Source organism: Carassius gibelio, chromosome B15, assembly GCF_023724105.1.
Source record: "Carassius gibelio isolate Cgi1373 ecotype wild population from Czech Republic chromosome B15, carGib1.2-hapl.c, whole genome shotgun sequence".
NCBI classification, from domain to species: domain Eukaryota; kingdom Metazoa; phylum Chordata; class Actinopteri; order Cypriniformes; family Cyprinidae; genus Carassius; species Carassius gibelio.
In genome coordinates this window covers 3495724-3513915 of record NC_068410.1, presented here as the reverse complement: position 1 = coordinate 3513915, position 18192 = coordinate 3495724, and the positions used below count along the sequence as shown (strand labels likewise).

General features: G+C 33.1%; 1 protein-coding gene across 1 annotated transcript; it reads right to left on the bottom strand.

Moving 5' to 3' along the window:
* Positions 1 to 764: 764 nt before the first annotated feature.
* On the bottom strand, positions 765 to 13268 carry LOC127972969 (glia-derived nexin-like). Its single transcript, XM_052577010.1, has 9 exons — positions 13123 to 13268; positions 9086 to 9366; positions 8737 to 8964; positions 7273 to 7470; positions 6538 to 6736; positions 3507 to 3604; positions 1525 to 1611; positions 1313 to 1396; positions 765 to 1227 (listed from the first exon to the last, which is right to left on the bottom strand). Exons 2-9 carry the CDS (start codon positions 9339 to 9341, stop codon positions 1190 to 1192), a joined length of 1188 nt encoding a protein of 395 aa, XP_052432970.1. The 5' UTR covers positions 9342 to 9366; positions 13123 to 13268; the 3' UTR covers positions 765 to 1189.
* Between the last annotated feature and the right edge of the window lie 4924 nt (positions 13269 to 18192).

Sequence of the window (18192 nt, the reverse complement as noted above, 5' to 3'; positions counted from 1 at the left end):
TAACAATTAGCTAACTATGGTAATAATATAATTATAAGAACTGTCTTCACTGTATTGACTGTCGTGGAATGATAAAATATAATGGAGGATAAAAGCATACTGTTGTATTCTTAATTTTTATTTGTTTAGGTGCAAAAGTAACAAATGTAATAAAATGCCTAGTGAAGTTTAAAATGTGTGCTGCTTGGAAATACAAAAAGTATTGTATGTCTTAACTTTACATTTATGTATAACATCAATGGCATTTTTCATATATATATATATATATATATATATATATATACACACACACACACACACACACACACACTTATAACATTTACAGAGGTGATTTTGGACCCGTGAGGCAAAGAACAGAAGTGTATTTCATTTTTATGTAATCTTATTTCTATCATTTATAAATCAAAACAAATAAAATATTGCTTTCAAGACACAAAAGAAAACCAACAACAATAAAAGCTTGAAGGTTTTTCTTCAAAATATGTGTTGTATAAAAATAAGGCATATAATAGAATGCATGTACATATTTTCTCAAGTGAAATCTAAAACATATTAGTGTCAACATCTGTTTTTACAGACGGTACAGATATCTCACCTAGCGAAGCTTTGTAAGCGGTGTCTATTTAGGACAGAAGGTCAGAGTCGTTCTCCTGTCCTGTGTTGTGCTTCAGATTACAGATAATCTAAAAATACTGTACTGTCTTATTGATCTTAATGTAATATAACCATTAATCAAACATAAAAAACGAAACTACCAAAGCAGCTAACTTGAATATATTTTATTAAATAAACAACAAATGTTTTGTTAAGAGTTAGAAAAAAGCCAAGTGAACCAGTTTAAGTACCTTATTTAATAAAATAAGATTCGATGCAGGGAAATACATCATTAATGTGACAAATAAACTGACACTTTATTAAAGACAAAAAGTTCAACAAAAATTATCTCAGCATTTAAGCTGCACACATTTTGTGAGAAAGACTGACTTTAGACAAATTACAAACCATGTATAAAATCTTATAAAATCCTATTTATTCTTATAAAATAAAAGGAACTCAAGAATAAAAAGATAATAAAGTCAAAGTCAAAATGAGGGTAGAAAGACACTTGAGAAACAGACAGTCCAAGACAAAAGTTTAATATATTTATCAGTCTGTGTGTGTGGACAGCTGAACGAATCTCCTCGCTGGCTCAAGGTTTGTTGATCTGGCCAGCAAACAAAATAGTTCCTAAAAAAAGAACGAGAACAGGTTTGAGATGCATTTCAATATTACGGTTTCATAAACCAATAAAAAGCCCATAGACTGTGTGCACCTGTGGGATTGTGTCTGATGAGAAACAGGAACGGTCTGTCCACAGTCACCCACGGAGGAGAAGATCGGGCGTGCAAGACTGCAGCTGAAATGAGAGAGAGAGTACAAGCACATTAGGATCATGAGCACAGATGAGGGGTCTTGCTTTACATCCAATGACCGAGGGTTACGAACAACTTCAAAACAGAGGAATCATGGGATATTGTAACATACTGGTGGCGGCAGAGGCTTTGGTTCCATCCTCATTGACCTCGATCTTAGATTTCTGAAGTGCTTTGGACACATAGACAGACTCTAAACCTGTTACACACACAAACACACAAGTCTTTACTCACAGCATGAAGCTTTAGCATAGAGAAGTATACAAAGATTGCTTTATTCATACACTGACACATGTCATTTCATCAGACTGCCACAAGAGGGAAACAGAACAACACACTTCAGACTGACACAGCTTTGGCCTACATTGCTTACAAAACCTCTTCCTTCCTTCCTCTAGTTAATATGAATTTTCATTTATAGTCTATATTTTCTCTCTTTACTCTGGTATGTCTTTATATTTGCCCATCTCATTATTTTCTAACATTATTCCTAGGATCGTCATTCTTTCGTCGGTTTCTGATTTTCCAGGTTGATTCTCTCGACATTGTTTGGAAGCTCATGCCCAGAACATAAAGAAAAAAAAATTATAATAAAAAATAAAATAATAATAATATTGTAAATCAAAGTCACCACTATTGTTTCCTACCAAGTCATAATCTCATAATATGAGCTAAAATAAAAAAGTCAGAATTATGAAATATTAAATCGTAATTATGAGATAAAAATCTAAATTACAATAACACAAGTCCTAGTTATGAGATTTAAAATGAACATAAATCAATAATTGTCAAAATTAAAATGTGATAAGTCATAATTATGAGATAAACCCATACTTTTCACATAACGACAAAATTATGATATACAAAATAAATAATGAGATAAATACAGTGTGAAAGTTCTGATTTTGTCACAATTAAGTCATAATTATGAGATAAACCACAATTAGGTCGAAAAATCATGAATATGATATTTACAGCATACCAAGTCATACTTTATAAGATAGAAGTATAATTATTACTAGTCAAAATGAAGATAAAAAGTCATAATTATGAGAAATAAAATAATTATGGCACAAGAAGTAAAAACTATGAGGTAAATCAATTATGATAAAGGCAGACTATGATACAAAGTCAAAATGACTATAATAATTAATTATACCAATGCATAATTTTTAAAAAGTCAAAATTATTACAAATAAAATTAAAATGATATCAAAATTATTCAAAAATGTCCTAAATACAACAGTAAAACTTGCCATTATTATGTAAAAAAATATATATTTCTTATACATAATTATGATTTCATCTCTCATAATTTCTACTGTCATAATTACAAATTATCAAACCATAGTTTTTTCTCTTCTGTGGCAGACATAGGCTTCTATAACGTTAGAGAACTTCTGCTTTTCCTAAACTAATTCATGTTTAAGAATTTAGCAGATTCAAGATTTAAGCAAGTGAAGGGCTTTAAATTTGGTAAAAGTGATCGTTCACCAAAAAATAAACTTCCTGTCATCATTTACTCATCCTGCTGTCATTCCAAACCCAATGACTTTCTTCTGTTCTCTGTACAATGACATTTCACACTGAATATACCTGTCAAGCTCTAAGAAGAGCTTTTGTGATACTTTTTGGAGCCTGAAGGAGGCAAAGGTCTTTGTATGGATAAAAATTCTCCTTTTGTGTTCCCTTGAATAGATAACAACATGTGGTTGAGTAAATGATGATAGATTTAATTTCTGGGTGAACTGTGGAGTTTCTTAATAGTTTAAAGTGAAGTGGCGCAGTGATTCACTGCTCACTGCAATTTCAGGTTAAAGTCTGTGGCTTAACAGCATGAATTATGGAAATACAGCACAGGCTTTGAGGAGAATTCTCTCTTTAGAGATCATCTGGAGCTGCGCGGAGCTGGGAGTGTCTCTGGATGGTGACCAGCGTACTAACATAATCATTCGGACTCACTTTCACACTTAACTGAGAGACAAGATTCATGCTGAAGTTCACAGTCAACAGCCAACCATATCATTCAAACACAAACATATGCATGCACATAAAATGAACTTATGAAGAAAATGGTGTGCATTTGTCACTCACTCAGGTTTCTGAAATCAGCTTTGGTCTTACTGAAGATGTCTTTGATTCCCATCGCTGTGAGAGGACCCTCCAGATCCACCTCTTCCTCTGCCGTGAATCTACTCGGAGAAGAGGAGGAGAAACCAGAGAAACTCATCCATGAGACTCACTAGAGATCAGACCAGTGCGGTATTGTTAACAAACTGCATTATTGTTAACTGAAACTAAAACTATAGAAAATCCTAAAGCATCTTTTGTCAATTGAAATACAGCTGAATGACTAGATTAAACGTCATAATGAGATTAACAAATCAAAATTACAACATACTGAGACATACTGAAATTATTATAAGATGGTCTCATAATTATGAAAAAAATACAAGTCATTATGAAATAAAAATAGTGAATGATAATATTCAAAGTCAGAAAAGTTAATTATGACATTAAATCAAAATTATGAGATAAAAGTCAAAATTATGACATAATTATGACCCAGTATAAGATTATCTCACAACTGACAGTCAAAATTTTTTATAATCTCATAATTATGAGATACAAATGTCTTTATGACAAAGTCAAAATTATGACAAACTAAGTCATAATTATAAGATATTCATCATTTAAAAAAAGTTCAAATTGAGATACAAATGTGACTGACAGGAGTCAAAATTGTAAGACTGTCTCATAATTATCAAAACCACATTTATGAGATACCAAGTCATAATTACAAGATACAAATGTGACTGACAGTCAAAATTATGACATACTATCATAATTATACGATTATCTCATAATTAATCACAAAAAAGTCACATTTATGAGATACCAAGTCATAATTATGAGATACAAATGTAACTGACATAAAAAGTCAAAATTATGACCTATTGAGTCATAATTATAAGTAGGGCTGCAACTAACGATTATTTTGATAATCGATTAATCTGTCGATTATTTTTACGATTAATCGATTAATCGGTTTATTTACTTATATTTTAGTTTTTTCCATTTTTTCCCCAAGTAAATTATTAATAAAGGGTCTTTATCACTCAGCATAGATTTTTAAGAGATTTTAACCATTTTGCATTGTCATATCCTCATCAAAAATATACCTGGAGTTGTTTTATTATGTTAGTAATCCTTTGTCGAACTCTTCTGCAATCAAAACACTGATCCATACTCTAGCAAAATTCACAAGGAGATTTCAAATATTGTTTTCACCATGGCAGTCCTTAGAGCTCCTAAAGTAGTTTAACATCCCAAACAAAGCTTAAGGAATCTTTGAGAACATATTTTCACGAAGTATAAGGATAAAACAGAATAAAATTGCAGTGCATTGTATTTTATTATTTACTGGGAAAAAGCTTTATAGCTTATGCTGTGAAATTGTAAACAATCCTTCGAAAAAAAGTGCCAATGGAACTCACAATTTAAAGTAAAATCCATCAGAAGGTTGTCCAGAAAAAAAAAAATTGGGACACACACAAAAAACCTTCTGTGTGAAAAAGAGCAGTGAATACTTAGAAAAGAAGTGCATTTTAAATATACTCAAACATTTACCTCTCTCATTCAGTCATAATTAGGCTGCAAGTCTGAATTATGAACTGGTAAACGACAAACTGATCACATAACATGTTTGTAAAGCTTTAAATGTTAACTGTTAAAAAGCAATGTTATCAGCTTTTACGACTAAACATTTGCAAACAACCTTGTACTGGAGAATCTGCACAAATAAAATTCTTAGGGGCCGTTCACATATCGCACCTAAAAACGCGTGGAAAACGCTAGTCGCGCCGCTTTCTCCTTCTTTCCAAAGCGCTCGGGCAGAAGCGCCCCTTAGGCGTCTGCCTTTGCTAAGCAACCATGACGTGCTCTCTCCATGACGTGCCCTCTCCATGAAGACCCGGAAATTTCAGCAAAGGATAAATGGATGCGGTGTGGACGCGCCTGGAAAAACGGGCGCATCGCACCGCGTGCGTGTCGCGACCGCGTCGCTTCCATTATGAGAGTGCATACTGCGTGCCTACATAGGAAATAACGAACTTGAGCACGCAAAAGACACGATATGTGAACGGCCCCTTAAACAGTTCAGTAGTGCAGAGTTTACAGGTTACTCTTCATTTTGAAGGCTCAAAGTACTCCCACTTCCCGCTGAATGCTGCAGAGACGCTGTTCGGGAAGCACGTGACATAAAACGAGGCCAGCTATTGGCTATTCGCTACTTCACCTGCTGTACTGGCTGAGTAAAACCTCCGGTGGCTCATTACTGCCACACTTTGGTCACCGCAGATTTGAAATATGCACGAAATGAGCCGCTTATGGCAAATAAAATTTATTTAGCGACGAATCGATTACTAAATTAGTTGACAACTATTTTAATAATCGATTTTAATCGATTAAATCGATTCGTTGTTTCAGCTCTAATTATAAGATTATCTTAAATATAGATTATCTAAAAATTCCAAATGATCAAGTCAGAACAGTTATAATTATAACATACCAAATCATAATTATGAGATAAAAAGCCACAATTATGACATGAGTCATAATTATGAGATACAGAAGTCATTATTACATAGTCAAAATGATTAAATAATAATTCATAATTATGAGATAGAAAAATTAAAATGACATACTGTACTATTTCATAATTATGAGAAAAAAAGTCACAATTATGACTTTGATCAAAAATTATAATTATAATTATACTCAAAATTACGACAAAATTATGAGATAAAAATCAATTATGGCCAAAATTTGATTAAAAAGTCATATTAATGACAAAATGTGATAATTGTTTACCTTACTAAGACTTAGCATCTTATAATTTTTACATCATTTTGACATAATGGACTTAATATTCAAATAAACAGAGACATATTACCATTAGTCAGTTAGTATTATCCAATATTAATATTGACTAAATATTATAATAATTAATACAATCTATATTAAATAATTATATAAATGTATTCTAAAATAAGACTGCAGCATCCAAAAGATGTGACTAAAAAAAGTGAATATTAAAAGATAACGCTAAGGACGGGAATCTCACTTTGGCATCTGGAGGCGCATCCTCCTCTGGATGAGCAGTTTGGTCCAGCTTTGGACGGTTGCCGTGGAGATGTGTGGCAGGACGGCTGAGAGGGGCGTGGCCTCCTCTGACGGCAACACAATAAACATGCTCATGCTATTGCCGTCATACGGCAACTCAATCACTGTATACTTCAAACCTTCTGGAGTGCTTGCTTGACCTGCAGAGAGAACGAAAACAGAGTCAAATAATACACTTGACTATTAAATATTCGTTTTAATAACCTAAATGTTCCTCAAAAACCAATACCCGACACACGCATGTGTGGATCATATCCCAGTCACCCCTGTGAACTTTAGAAATGCAGTCCTTTCGTTTGGTCTATAAAACACTTTATTCTGCTTGTGAAGTGTTTATATCAAAACTAGTAAAAGAGCATTTTATTGTGTTTTTTAAAGATTAAATCCTTCTGGCGATGGATAGGCACTATTGGCGTTTGCATTAGAATTCAATTAATTCACATTTTATACTATTTTATTACCATCTGCTGGGTTACGAGGAATTGTAAAGCTAAAATACACTCCCAGCGATTTAAAAAGTAGCAACGTTTTTATTGCATCGCCGTTTCTGGAAAACAGCTCCACATATATCCAGACAAAGGCATGAATCACGTGGTTGGAAAATCTTGTATTACTCAACAGTTTCTGAATGTGTGTGTGAGTGTAATATCTGATGCAACCTGTGAGAAAATCTGACCAATGCTGAAAACAGAGAGTTGGGACATCATGGGAACTTTGTATGTCTTTCCGTCGCCTGCAGTAAAGCTTCTGGGTTTGGTGTTTTGGGCTTGGAAGCGGGACTTCCAGAGGCCTTTGAAGTAAATGGAATTTACAGCCACCAACCGAGTCATAGCTGGATCGAACATATCTGCCTTGACAAGACTGGGAATTTGGCCTGATAAAGAAGAAAAAGAAAAATAATAAAAAATTAATATATGCAATATTAATATTATAAGTAATTGCCACTTCACACAAACAGAATGCTAAATAAGGCATACAAAAAAATAAAAAAAAACTTTTTTCAACTAATTGTCAATGAAAGGACATCATCAAGAGGTCAAACTAAATATAAATATCAGCCGTTTTGTTTTGTGATCATTTTGTATGAGATTTTGCCATTACATTTTTTAATATAGTTTATAATCCTGACTTGAGTGATTTTGCAATAAATAAATAAATAAATAAATATATATATATATATATATATATATATATATATATATATATATATATATATATATATATATATATATATATATACATATTTTGTATAATAAGCCATTTAAATAAGTCATTTTTAAATAAAATAGGTACAATTTTTTAAAATAATTTTTCAGTAATTGTCAAACTTCCGAGAAATGTAAGAAAATTATTCATTTGTTTTCTTATATATCTTCCATATTAAAAATATCAAATATTTTATAAATAAACAAATTACATTTTTATACTGAAACAAAACGTTGTTTTAGTTATAAACCTCTAATTTTTATAAATTAAATAAAGTTTATTTTTTCTTATGATAATGTTGGAAATGATTTTAAGATTAACAATAAAGTTAATAATTAATAAATAAATAAATCAATATAAAACAGACAAATAGCTTTTTTTACTGAAAAACTTCTACTTCCTATTATTATGAAAAACATAGTTTTTCTTACAACATTTTAACATTAATAATTAAAAGTAATTAAACAAATAAAAACAAATAAAGTTTGTATATTTTAGACAAATGTTGTTTTTGTTAATAAATTTTTTAGTTATTAATAAACATGCTATAAATTGAAAAAAAAATTATTATAATAATTTAGAATTATTTTAAAGATTAAGAATTCCAAAAATGTGTGTAAGATCACAAATATTTCTTCACTGCAAAAATGTATTATCTTTTCAACAGATTTGTGTTTCTAATGCTTTAAAAATAATAATTTTAACCCAGTTTGTAGACTATTCATGGAAAGTGCCTATAACATTATTATACTATTGATATAAATATTCTACAAGTTACATATTTACCACAAAAAAAATTAATTTATTAAAGCTCTCAGGGCTAAGAGCTTATTTAGGGATAAACATGACATTTTATGAGATATAGTATTGTAAAAATCCTTCTTAATGAACGCAGGTTAGAGGTGAGGGTATCAGATGCAGGGGTCAGCTGTACCTCTGGTGCTGTTCTTCACCCATTCATTGATGGTTTCTGCAGCCTTCTCCGGGTCACTGTAGTCAATGGTTTGACTCTCACACATGAAGTTCTCCCTGTTGGCTCTCAGGAAGTCTTCCTTCATGCTGAAGCCCTCGTTGGGAAACAGCGCATTGGCAATCGTCACAATATCAGCATTGGATTTAGTCGTCAAGGACTTATGCAACTTCCGCAACATCTTATATGGACCTGAGAGCAGAATCAACACACAACACATCAGTCTGTAGATGTCCTTTACAGACTTGAGATTCCTATTTTTTGAGCATTTCAATGCACAAGTACTGCAAACGAAACCAGAGCAAACACACACCTGTCTTCTTGTATTTGAGGGCTGTGAGTAGCTGGCGGCGAGTGTCCCCTTGGGCCCCGGGGAGCAGCATCCCCAGGACAGAGGCAACGCCGTGAGGAGACAGAACCACATTCTCCTGCAGTTTGTCCTGAACCACACGTAAAAACACCTGCAGGCCGAGATCTGAGCCTCGCTCTCCGTAAGACAAGGACGGAGACACCGAAGCGCTCAGAGAACAAACCGTCACCAGCACACACAGCTGCAACGCCACAAACATCGTGAGCGACACACACGCACCTCACCTGAAGAACAGAGAAAAATTATGCTCACAACAACTAATGTGATTCTTTTTATTCATATGTTTCACTATTTTCATGCATTTCATTGCTTATGGATAACAAATAGGATTACAAACAAAAGTTGTGTGCTGCTTCAACAACTAAAAGTATAATAAAATCAAAATGTTATATTTATTCGCTGATACAAACACACTATTGTTGACAATTCAACCAAGCATGTTATTCCAAAGAACAAAATTGTTCCTTTTTTAATAAAAAATATAATTAAAAAAATAATGCTTCGCCTCATTCAGAAATATGTGTTTAGATAGATATTTGTAACTTTTTTTTGTATAAACATTTCTATATACAAAATATAGAGATTTTTATCATTTATAATATCATACATTTAAATGTTTTTTATAATTTATAATATTTAAGAAATAAAATACATGTATGTAGATTTTAGTTTTATTTTAATGATTTTTGTAATCTATCAAACAAAAAAAAAAAATACAAATTTCTGTATATTTTTATTATCAAAATGACTATAAAACACTACATTCATTTACAGTACTGTAGTGTATATACTTTATATAGCTAAAAATATCTTCATGCAAACAGCTACTCAATTGGTTACTTTGTCGACTTTAAAGGGTGTCATATTTAAGACAAGAAAAAAATATAAGGTCTATAAAATGCTCACTTTAAATGACAATCAACACACATTCTGTCTCTGATTTTAAGTGTAAAGTCTTTCCTGAAGAAATCCTTCAAAGGGGATCATAGTAAAAAGTCTCCAGGTATTCCAGGTTCACTTCAAACCGGTCCAGACGTCTGACCCGCGGCTCATTCTTACATGAAAACTTACAACACTTACACAAAGCACAACACAAATACCTTCTTCTTTCTGATAGCTCGGATTTTCTCGGAGATCTCGATCTAATCAGTATTCTCCAAAGCACAGCGATTTTTTTCCAAGACACAGACTGCTTCTATTTTTTTGCACAAGTGTTTCTTGAGTAAAGAACGGATTCAAGCAACACACATTTCCACAGTCCTCAGGTCTCCTGGATCTGTGCACACACACTCACACACTCCTGAGCTATTCTGTTTCCCGTCACACAGCCCTGCGGCTCAGGAATTTATTTGATTAAGGATAGTGAGTGTGTGCGTGTGTGTGTGTATGCATGTGTGTGTATGTGTGTTTACTTAACCTATTTTGGGGACAAATTTGTACCCAGATGTACATAAATCTTATCAAATCTACCAAAATCTTTTCTTAGAATTGCAATTGTAGCAAAAATTCCCGTTTTTAATCTCAAAATATAAAAAAAATAAACATAAAATTCTCAGAATTCTGAGTTTACATCTAGTTATTAAATAATAAAAAAGGAAATTTTAACTTTTAATTTTTATTGTAACACTTTAATTTATTTTTTATTTTTTATTTTTATTTTATTTTTTTTTATTTTAATTTTTTATTTATTTTTATTTTGTTCCCACAATTCAGACTTTTATGCTCAGATTTTTGAGTTTGTATTTCATAATTTAGACTTTTCTCAGAACTGCAAGGGGGACAAAAGTCAGAATTGTTAGATATAAACTCTATTACTCTAAAAGTATTTTTTTTTTTTATTCCATGGTTGAAATGGACTTAGGTTGTAGCAGCTAATGCACTGTCTACATTTTGATATCTAAGTAAACGTGTGTGTGTGTGTGTGTGTGTGTGAATGCCCAGTCAGTATTGCAGAAAATATCTCCAGTGATTATTTAATGGTGCAATTAAGAAAGGAACAGAAAATGTGACTGCTTAGAATTCTTTAAAATTATGATATCCCATCATTCTACTGACATATTGTGCCAACGGACTGTTGTGATCAATCACTCACAAGTGCATTTCACAGCTATGAGTGTTTAGCATAACTATCATTCCTGTCAAATATTATGACCATTTACGGCACTTTAAAACATATTAAATCACACAATCCCTCCAAAACCTTCGAAACAGAACTGATTTAATCTGATGTTTGTCTTGAAACAGTTACAAAAGAACGATTTACTACCATTCTCATTAAGATATGAAAACGTTATTTCTGAATGTTCTCTGACCATTCAGAACACCCATTAAAAAAAAAAAAAAGTTTTCAAAACTTAATTTTGTTTGTTAGGTTGGTTGGTTATGTAAACGTTTCATTTGATCATTTTCAAACATTATGGGAATGTTACTTTTAAATGTTTTCTAAACATTCCAAAGAAGTAGTAACATTTAAAAAATAACAGCTTAAATATCTTGTTCCACAAACAATTTATAATTAATGTTTTTTTTTCTAATGTTTTACGAATATTATTAAGACACAAAAAGGAGTTTGAACAAACACTTAACATTAACGCTAAAGGGGCCATCAGATGCATCATTTTCCACAAGTTGATATGATTCTTTAGAGTCTTAATGAAAAGTCAATTACATACTTTGGTTAGAATTTCCTAGAATTTACAAACACCTTTTTTACCCTGTCAAAATCAGCTCGCTGTTCAAGTCCATGTTGGTTTAAATGCTAATGAGCTCTGCTGACCCCGCCCCTCTCTTCCGTGGGGTGATGAACTGACTGTAAACTTACTGTAAACAGACTGGAAAAGAGATTTGTAAGATTAATTAAAAAAAACTTCTATTCACTTCTTCAGTATGAAGCTGGATCATGAATGATTTGTGCAAATTAAATGAATTTAGGCAAATTGGCGCATTTCCTTGAAAAACTAAAGTAATATTAGTCCTCTGCATCTTCAGCGGCTCAGATGTCAGGAGTAAATGACCACTGCTATGTTCATTATTACATCCAAGAACAAAACATCTCAATCTCTTAGAAATCATTCTTGTCTTCCCCTGCATCGGGGTCAACACAATGACGGACAGCTCTCAGCTCACTTAGGGCGGGTCTCAGGTAAGACGGACTTGTCAATCAACTATCGTGGGAGGGGCCTGTGCAAAACTATATGATTCTAAAGAAAGGGGATTTTAAAATAGGGATTTAAAAAAACAAAAAAAAACACTTGGTGGATTTTTATCATTATAGGGTGGATGTGTACACACACGTCCAACACAAATTTATATTCAAACAACAACAGAAGTAAATGTCGCATCCAATGAACTCTTTAAAATATAACTTTGAGAGAACGTTAAGCAAAGTTCTGAGAAAGTTCACTGTTAAACAGGTGCCAGTTGCATAAACGCTTAGCCTAGTCTTAATAGTCAGTCATCCCTTTTTCTTTTCTTTTTTAAGACTAGTCATAACTTTGTACAGTCAGTTACATAAAAGTAGATTGTTCTAACTTGAATCCAAAAAGTAAGACTGGTTAACACTTTTTCAACTCCTAGCTGGTCAAACTAGTTCTTAAGACATAGGCTAGTCTTAACATAGAGGTTAAGTTTATCCAACTGCAGGTCTATTTTGATGCCACAGTTGAACTTATCTGATCTGATCTAATACTGTGGTCTAACTACAGTTAAACTGCTTGAGCAAAGCGTTGTCTTCCGATGACTGCAGTGAACTTTTTATAGCAGCTTCAGCAACTGTTTAATTATAGGCTCTGAACACAAATAGGGACTGGGGTCTGGAACTGAAAGCAAACAACTCAAAAACAAGTCAACCTCCACATCCCTCACATGTTAGTATTAGTATCCATAGATCAATAATAACATCTAGGAATTACAACAGCAGTAGCAGATGCTTGATTTAAGTGTAAACCATCCTTGACAGTCTATGAGTGTGCTCCACTGACCTGAACAAGCAGCTGTAATTCTTCTGATACGCAGGTAGAAACGCGTGTCTTCCGCGAGCGTCCGTGTTCCTCCTCACGCCGCCGTGCCTCCGTCTATTTCTTTCTGTCCTGAGCGCCAGACTCCGCCTACTATTAAATATACGAAAGACTCTATAAATATTAATTAAGACAGTCTGACGTCATTTGGTTGACGTCCAACCACGCAATAGTAACGGCCGCCGAACGTTCCATTACGCAATTAATATTCATGAGCCAAGCCATCGCTGTGGAATAGAAATCGGGGAAGGGGCGCAAAACAAGTAAATAAATAAATACATTCAGCGAAACTTTGATTAAACTCTACTTCATGAAAAACAGGAAATGACACACACGCGGAAGAATATAATGATTAGTGCGGCGGATGATAATTATATGCTTTCACAAAAGAATAACTCATGAGCATTCGGACACAACTCAACTGTTGAGAAACTGGAATCTGAAGACTTGACTAACATAAAGTACCAGACATTTACTTAAATTTAACCCGTTTAATCCCAAAATCCCAAAATTTTCCCAGACAAGAAAATATCCAAATAATGAGTCATTAGTAACCTTTTGAAATAATCAATAATTATTTTTTTTTAAGTTTTTCTTTGTGTGTGTGTGTGTGTGTGTGTGTGTGTGTGTGTGTGTGTGTGTGTGTGTGTGTGTGTGCGTGTGTGTGTGTGTGTGTGTGTGAAAAATTGTCTTTTATGTTTGGTAACAATTGTGGGATAATGTAGCTAATGAAATAACATATTTATGCAGTCATAGAATGGTTAGATATCTTGATATCTTAGCCCAGCTATTTTAAACTGTTTGATCGCATTCTAGGGTTACTACTATGCATAATAAACCTTATGCAATATTGATGTGAGCATTGAGATAAAACATAAAATGACCAACACAACATTTAATTTTTTTTTACTTTTATGTAAAATATAACATCAAATGTTTATATTAATGCTTAGAGTATTACAAAAAAAAAATGTAACAGTTGAATTTTTTTTATTTAGTGCAATATTTTGTTGTCATTTTCACTAGCAACTGCAACTGGATTTATATTGAATACCTAAGTTCACCGTTACCCCACTGGTCACTATTGTGACCATCAACATGTTTACTCATTCTGTGACCACACTCAACACAACTGAATATATGTGAATGCATACAATAATACTAGACACCCTAAAGATCATGTGTAGCAAAAATCTTTGTCATATATTTATGTTAAAACACTTTTCTAGCCTTTTGCTTTGGAGCTCTGATGCAGCCTTATCTTCTCAAGGTGCAAACAGGAAGTAAACTGCTCTGGTCATGTGACAATTTGCACTAATCATGTGAAATTGCACATATTTAATTGAGACCCTTTATTTTTTCAATATTTGCAGGAAGTGCACTAAAACATCGTCAGTAAGGTTTTTAGAGCTTTATAAATTAAAACCTTTTTTATGGTCACGTTTTGGGATTAAACAGTTTAACTTGGTAGTATCTGTGGGTGCCACTGTATACAATGGTAAATGAGTATTGATTATTTTAGAGGGTTTTGACATGCTATATTGGTAATCTCTTATAGGCTACAATACGAAATAGGCTACAGTGCATTGGAGTAACCTAGCATGACATTTGAATATGATTTGAATATAATATAATATATATATATATTGCTAAATCAGTCTGTTTGAAGTTATATTATACATGTCTGTCATATCACACCAGCTGTATTCAACTTTAATTTATTTTATAAAGGAAAAAGAACTATAGAATATTTTTTTTAATGCTGTGGAAAATGTTATTGTGACAATTGCAGCTTATTTTCTTACAATTCTGAGAAATTAGAATTGCAAAACTCAGAATTATGAAATTAAAACTAGTGTAAGAATTGTTAAATAAAAAGTCGCAATTGCATTTCCAAAAATTTTTTAATTCATTTTTTATTCTGTGTTGGGGAAAAACATAATTGCAAGATGTAAACTCTAAATTGCAGGAAAATGTCGCAATTCAGATATAAATTCTGAATTTAAAGCAATACTGTACATAAAGCAATGATAAAGCAAAACATTAACTATTAAATAAAAATCAGTAAATAAAACAAATTACTAAATAAATAAAATATAAACAAATCCAAAATAAATACAACAAATACATTAAATAAGATATTACATCCCCAAAACTATAAAATTAAATGAAAAATAAATAAATAAACCAAAGCAAATCTAAATAAATTAAAATTAATATACAACAAAAAATAAATAAACAAAACATATAACAGACAAAACTGATTTGGATTTATAAAACATGAAAAACCCTTTTTTTCATGCATTAATCAACAAAACACAAGAATAAACAAAATTAATTGATTAATTAGGCTTCATTATATTCATGCTAAATCTAATTTCTTGGATATTTCGTGTAGAAAAGCACATAAAAACATGGGAAAGTACAAATGAGAGGCCCAGACTTCCTGTAATATAAAGCAGCAAGCTGGAAAACAAGTGAGGAACATCACATAGACATGTAAACACACTCATCAGTGTGACAAACACACAAATCAGCATGCATGAACACACACACACACACACACACATCCTTCGGCCTCAGGGCCGATCCAGCTCATGTCCTGCTCTTGTAATGGGTGTTTATGCAGGACTGACAGACTGTGCTCTGCATCGGTTGAGCCACAGCAGCGTATCGATCGTACGGTTCACCCGAAGTATCACGCTTCACAACACAGCGCCCTGGAAACACACACATTTACTTATACATGAGGATACACACACACACACACACACACACAGGCACATATTCTGTACATATATTTGGAATATAAAGCAAATTTTATTGACTTACCCAAACCTTGTTTCATAAGAACTTTTTCAAAAGAAACCGGTGGAACTGTTTTTGTTAGTTAGTTTGTTTGTTTGTTTTAAGATCGATCAAATTTTGTTTAGATTTTCTTTTTTGCACTGACATACATTTATTAAATAAATTATTAATTAATGAATTATAATTTAATTTTTTGTAAAGATTTTTGTTTTCTCATTGTTACTTTTAGCGGGTTTTTGTGTGTGTGTGGGGTGGGGGCTTAATTAAAATAATTGCATTAAATAATTTATATCTCACGATGTCTATGAAAAAAAGATTTTGTTTGACTTTTTCAATAATTTGTATTTAAAAACCCCCAACACATTCAGAAAAGGCATTTCAGGACAAAGGGCTGGGAGTCACTCGTAATCAGGATGTGAGCCGTTATCTATCAGAACCAGAACCAAAATTCCCAGAACATTCTGAGATTGGACTCTGATTACAGAGACACACCTCTTAATCCAAATTCCACTTACACACTCAATCACTGCTTGGATCACGCCAGGAAATCTGTGTGTGTGTGTGTGTGTGTGAGCGAGAGCTCCTTGGCTTGTGTTCACAAACCATATCTGCTTTAAAGCAATAGTTCACCTAAAAATGAAAATTTGCTGTATATTTACAACATGTCAGGCCATCTGAGATGGAGATGATTTTGTTTCTTCATCTGAAAAGATTTAGAAAAATGTAGCATTACATCACCTGCTCATCAATGGATGCTCTGCAGTGAATGGGTGCCATCAGAATGAGATTCTAAACAGCTGATAAAAACATCAGAATAATCCACAGCACTCCAGTACATCAACTAATGTCTAGAGGTGAAAAAGGCTGAGTATTGGCAAGAAACAAACCCATCATCTAGATGTTTTTATCTTCAAACTGTTGCTACTGGCTAAAATATGAGTCCATAATCCATAATGCTTTCTTATTCTTTCTTAAAATATTTATTTTTTACAAACACACAGAGTTTCACTTTCCAAGACATTAATTGATGGACTGGAGTTACTGTGATGTTTTTATCAGCTGTTTGGACTCTCATTCTGACGGCACCCATTCACTGCAGAGCATCCATTGATGAGCAGTTGATGTAATGCTACATTTCTCTAAATCTGGTTTTATGGAGAAACAAACTCATCTCCATCTTAAATGCCCCGAGGATGTGTACATTTTGAACAAATGTTCATTTTTGGGTAAAGTATTTCTTTAAGATTTATTTTCCTAGATTTTTCCAAAAAAATGTCCCATTATGAATGTCTGTTGTCTCCAGAAGTGTTTTTCCTCTCATTCCCTCAGTTCCTCTCTCTCTGTAACTCAATCCTGCCGCTCTAAAAGCTCCTGCTGTTCTGAAGCACAGCGGTTTATTGGTAATCTGACTCAAGAAGAGGTCCAGACAATATCCAGCCTCTTATCTGTCTCACACACACACACACACACACACACACACTCACTTTAATTCTGACCTGACTGACAGAGGCTTCATAAACTTGCAACCGTTTCATTCTGATCCTGAATCTCCGTGCTTGTGGTCAACACTTGCGTCTCAAACACACACACAGTGACCTCACACACCTCAAATGCTTGGTTGTCCTTGTTATACTCCACGACATCCATTAAACTTCCCATACACAGAATCCATCTGGGAATGGAGCTTAGAGCACAACCTGAGAGTCAGAGAAATGATTTCACAGATTATGTTGACTATTCGAACACAAATGCGTCATTTGGACGCCAAATAGTTTACGGAGGAACACACACTCTTGTCCACTTTAAACACTCGACCATGAGACTCCGCCCACATGCTCAGTGACATCAAATCTGGCATTCCACAGGAGCGCGCAGAACAGGGAACAGTTTGTATAAATGGGAAAGCATTAGGTCATTGTGTGGGTGAATCACAGGAAAACACGTTCAGCTCACATTTCAACCCCAAAATAAAGAAAATGAAGCTTATTTTAGGATCATAAAAAGGAGCGGTTTTACATTCTGACATTGGCATTTCAGGACCACTAACCACACTTTTCCCCAGAATGATAATTATCATAAAGCATACAGATAAACTGAACTTCAGTTTAACTTATTGTATTTCAGTTATTTGCAGTTGAACATTTTTTACCATAATGTGCAAATAACTTATAAATGACTATTTATTTTGCTTAATATCAGCACAAGTTAATAATTGTAGTTTGCTTA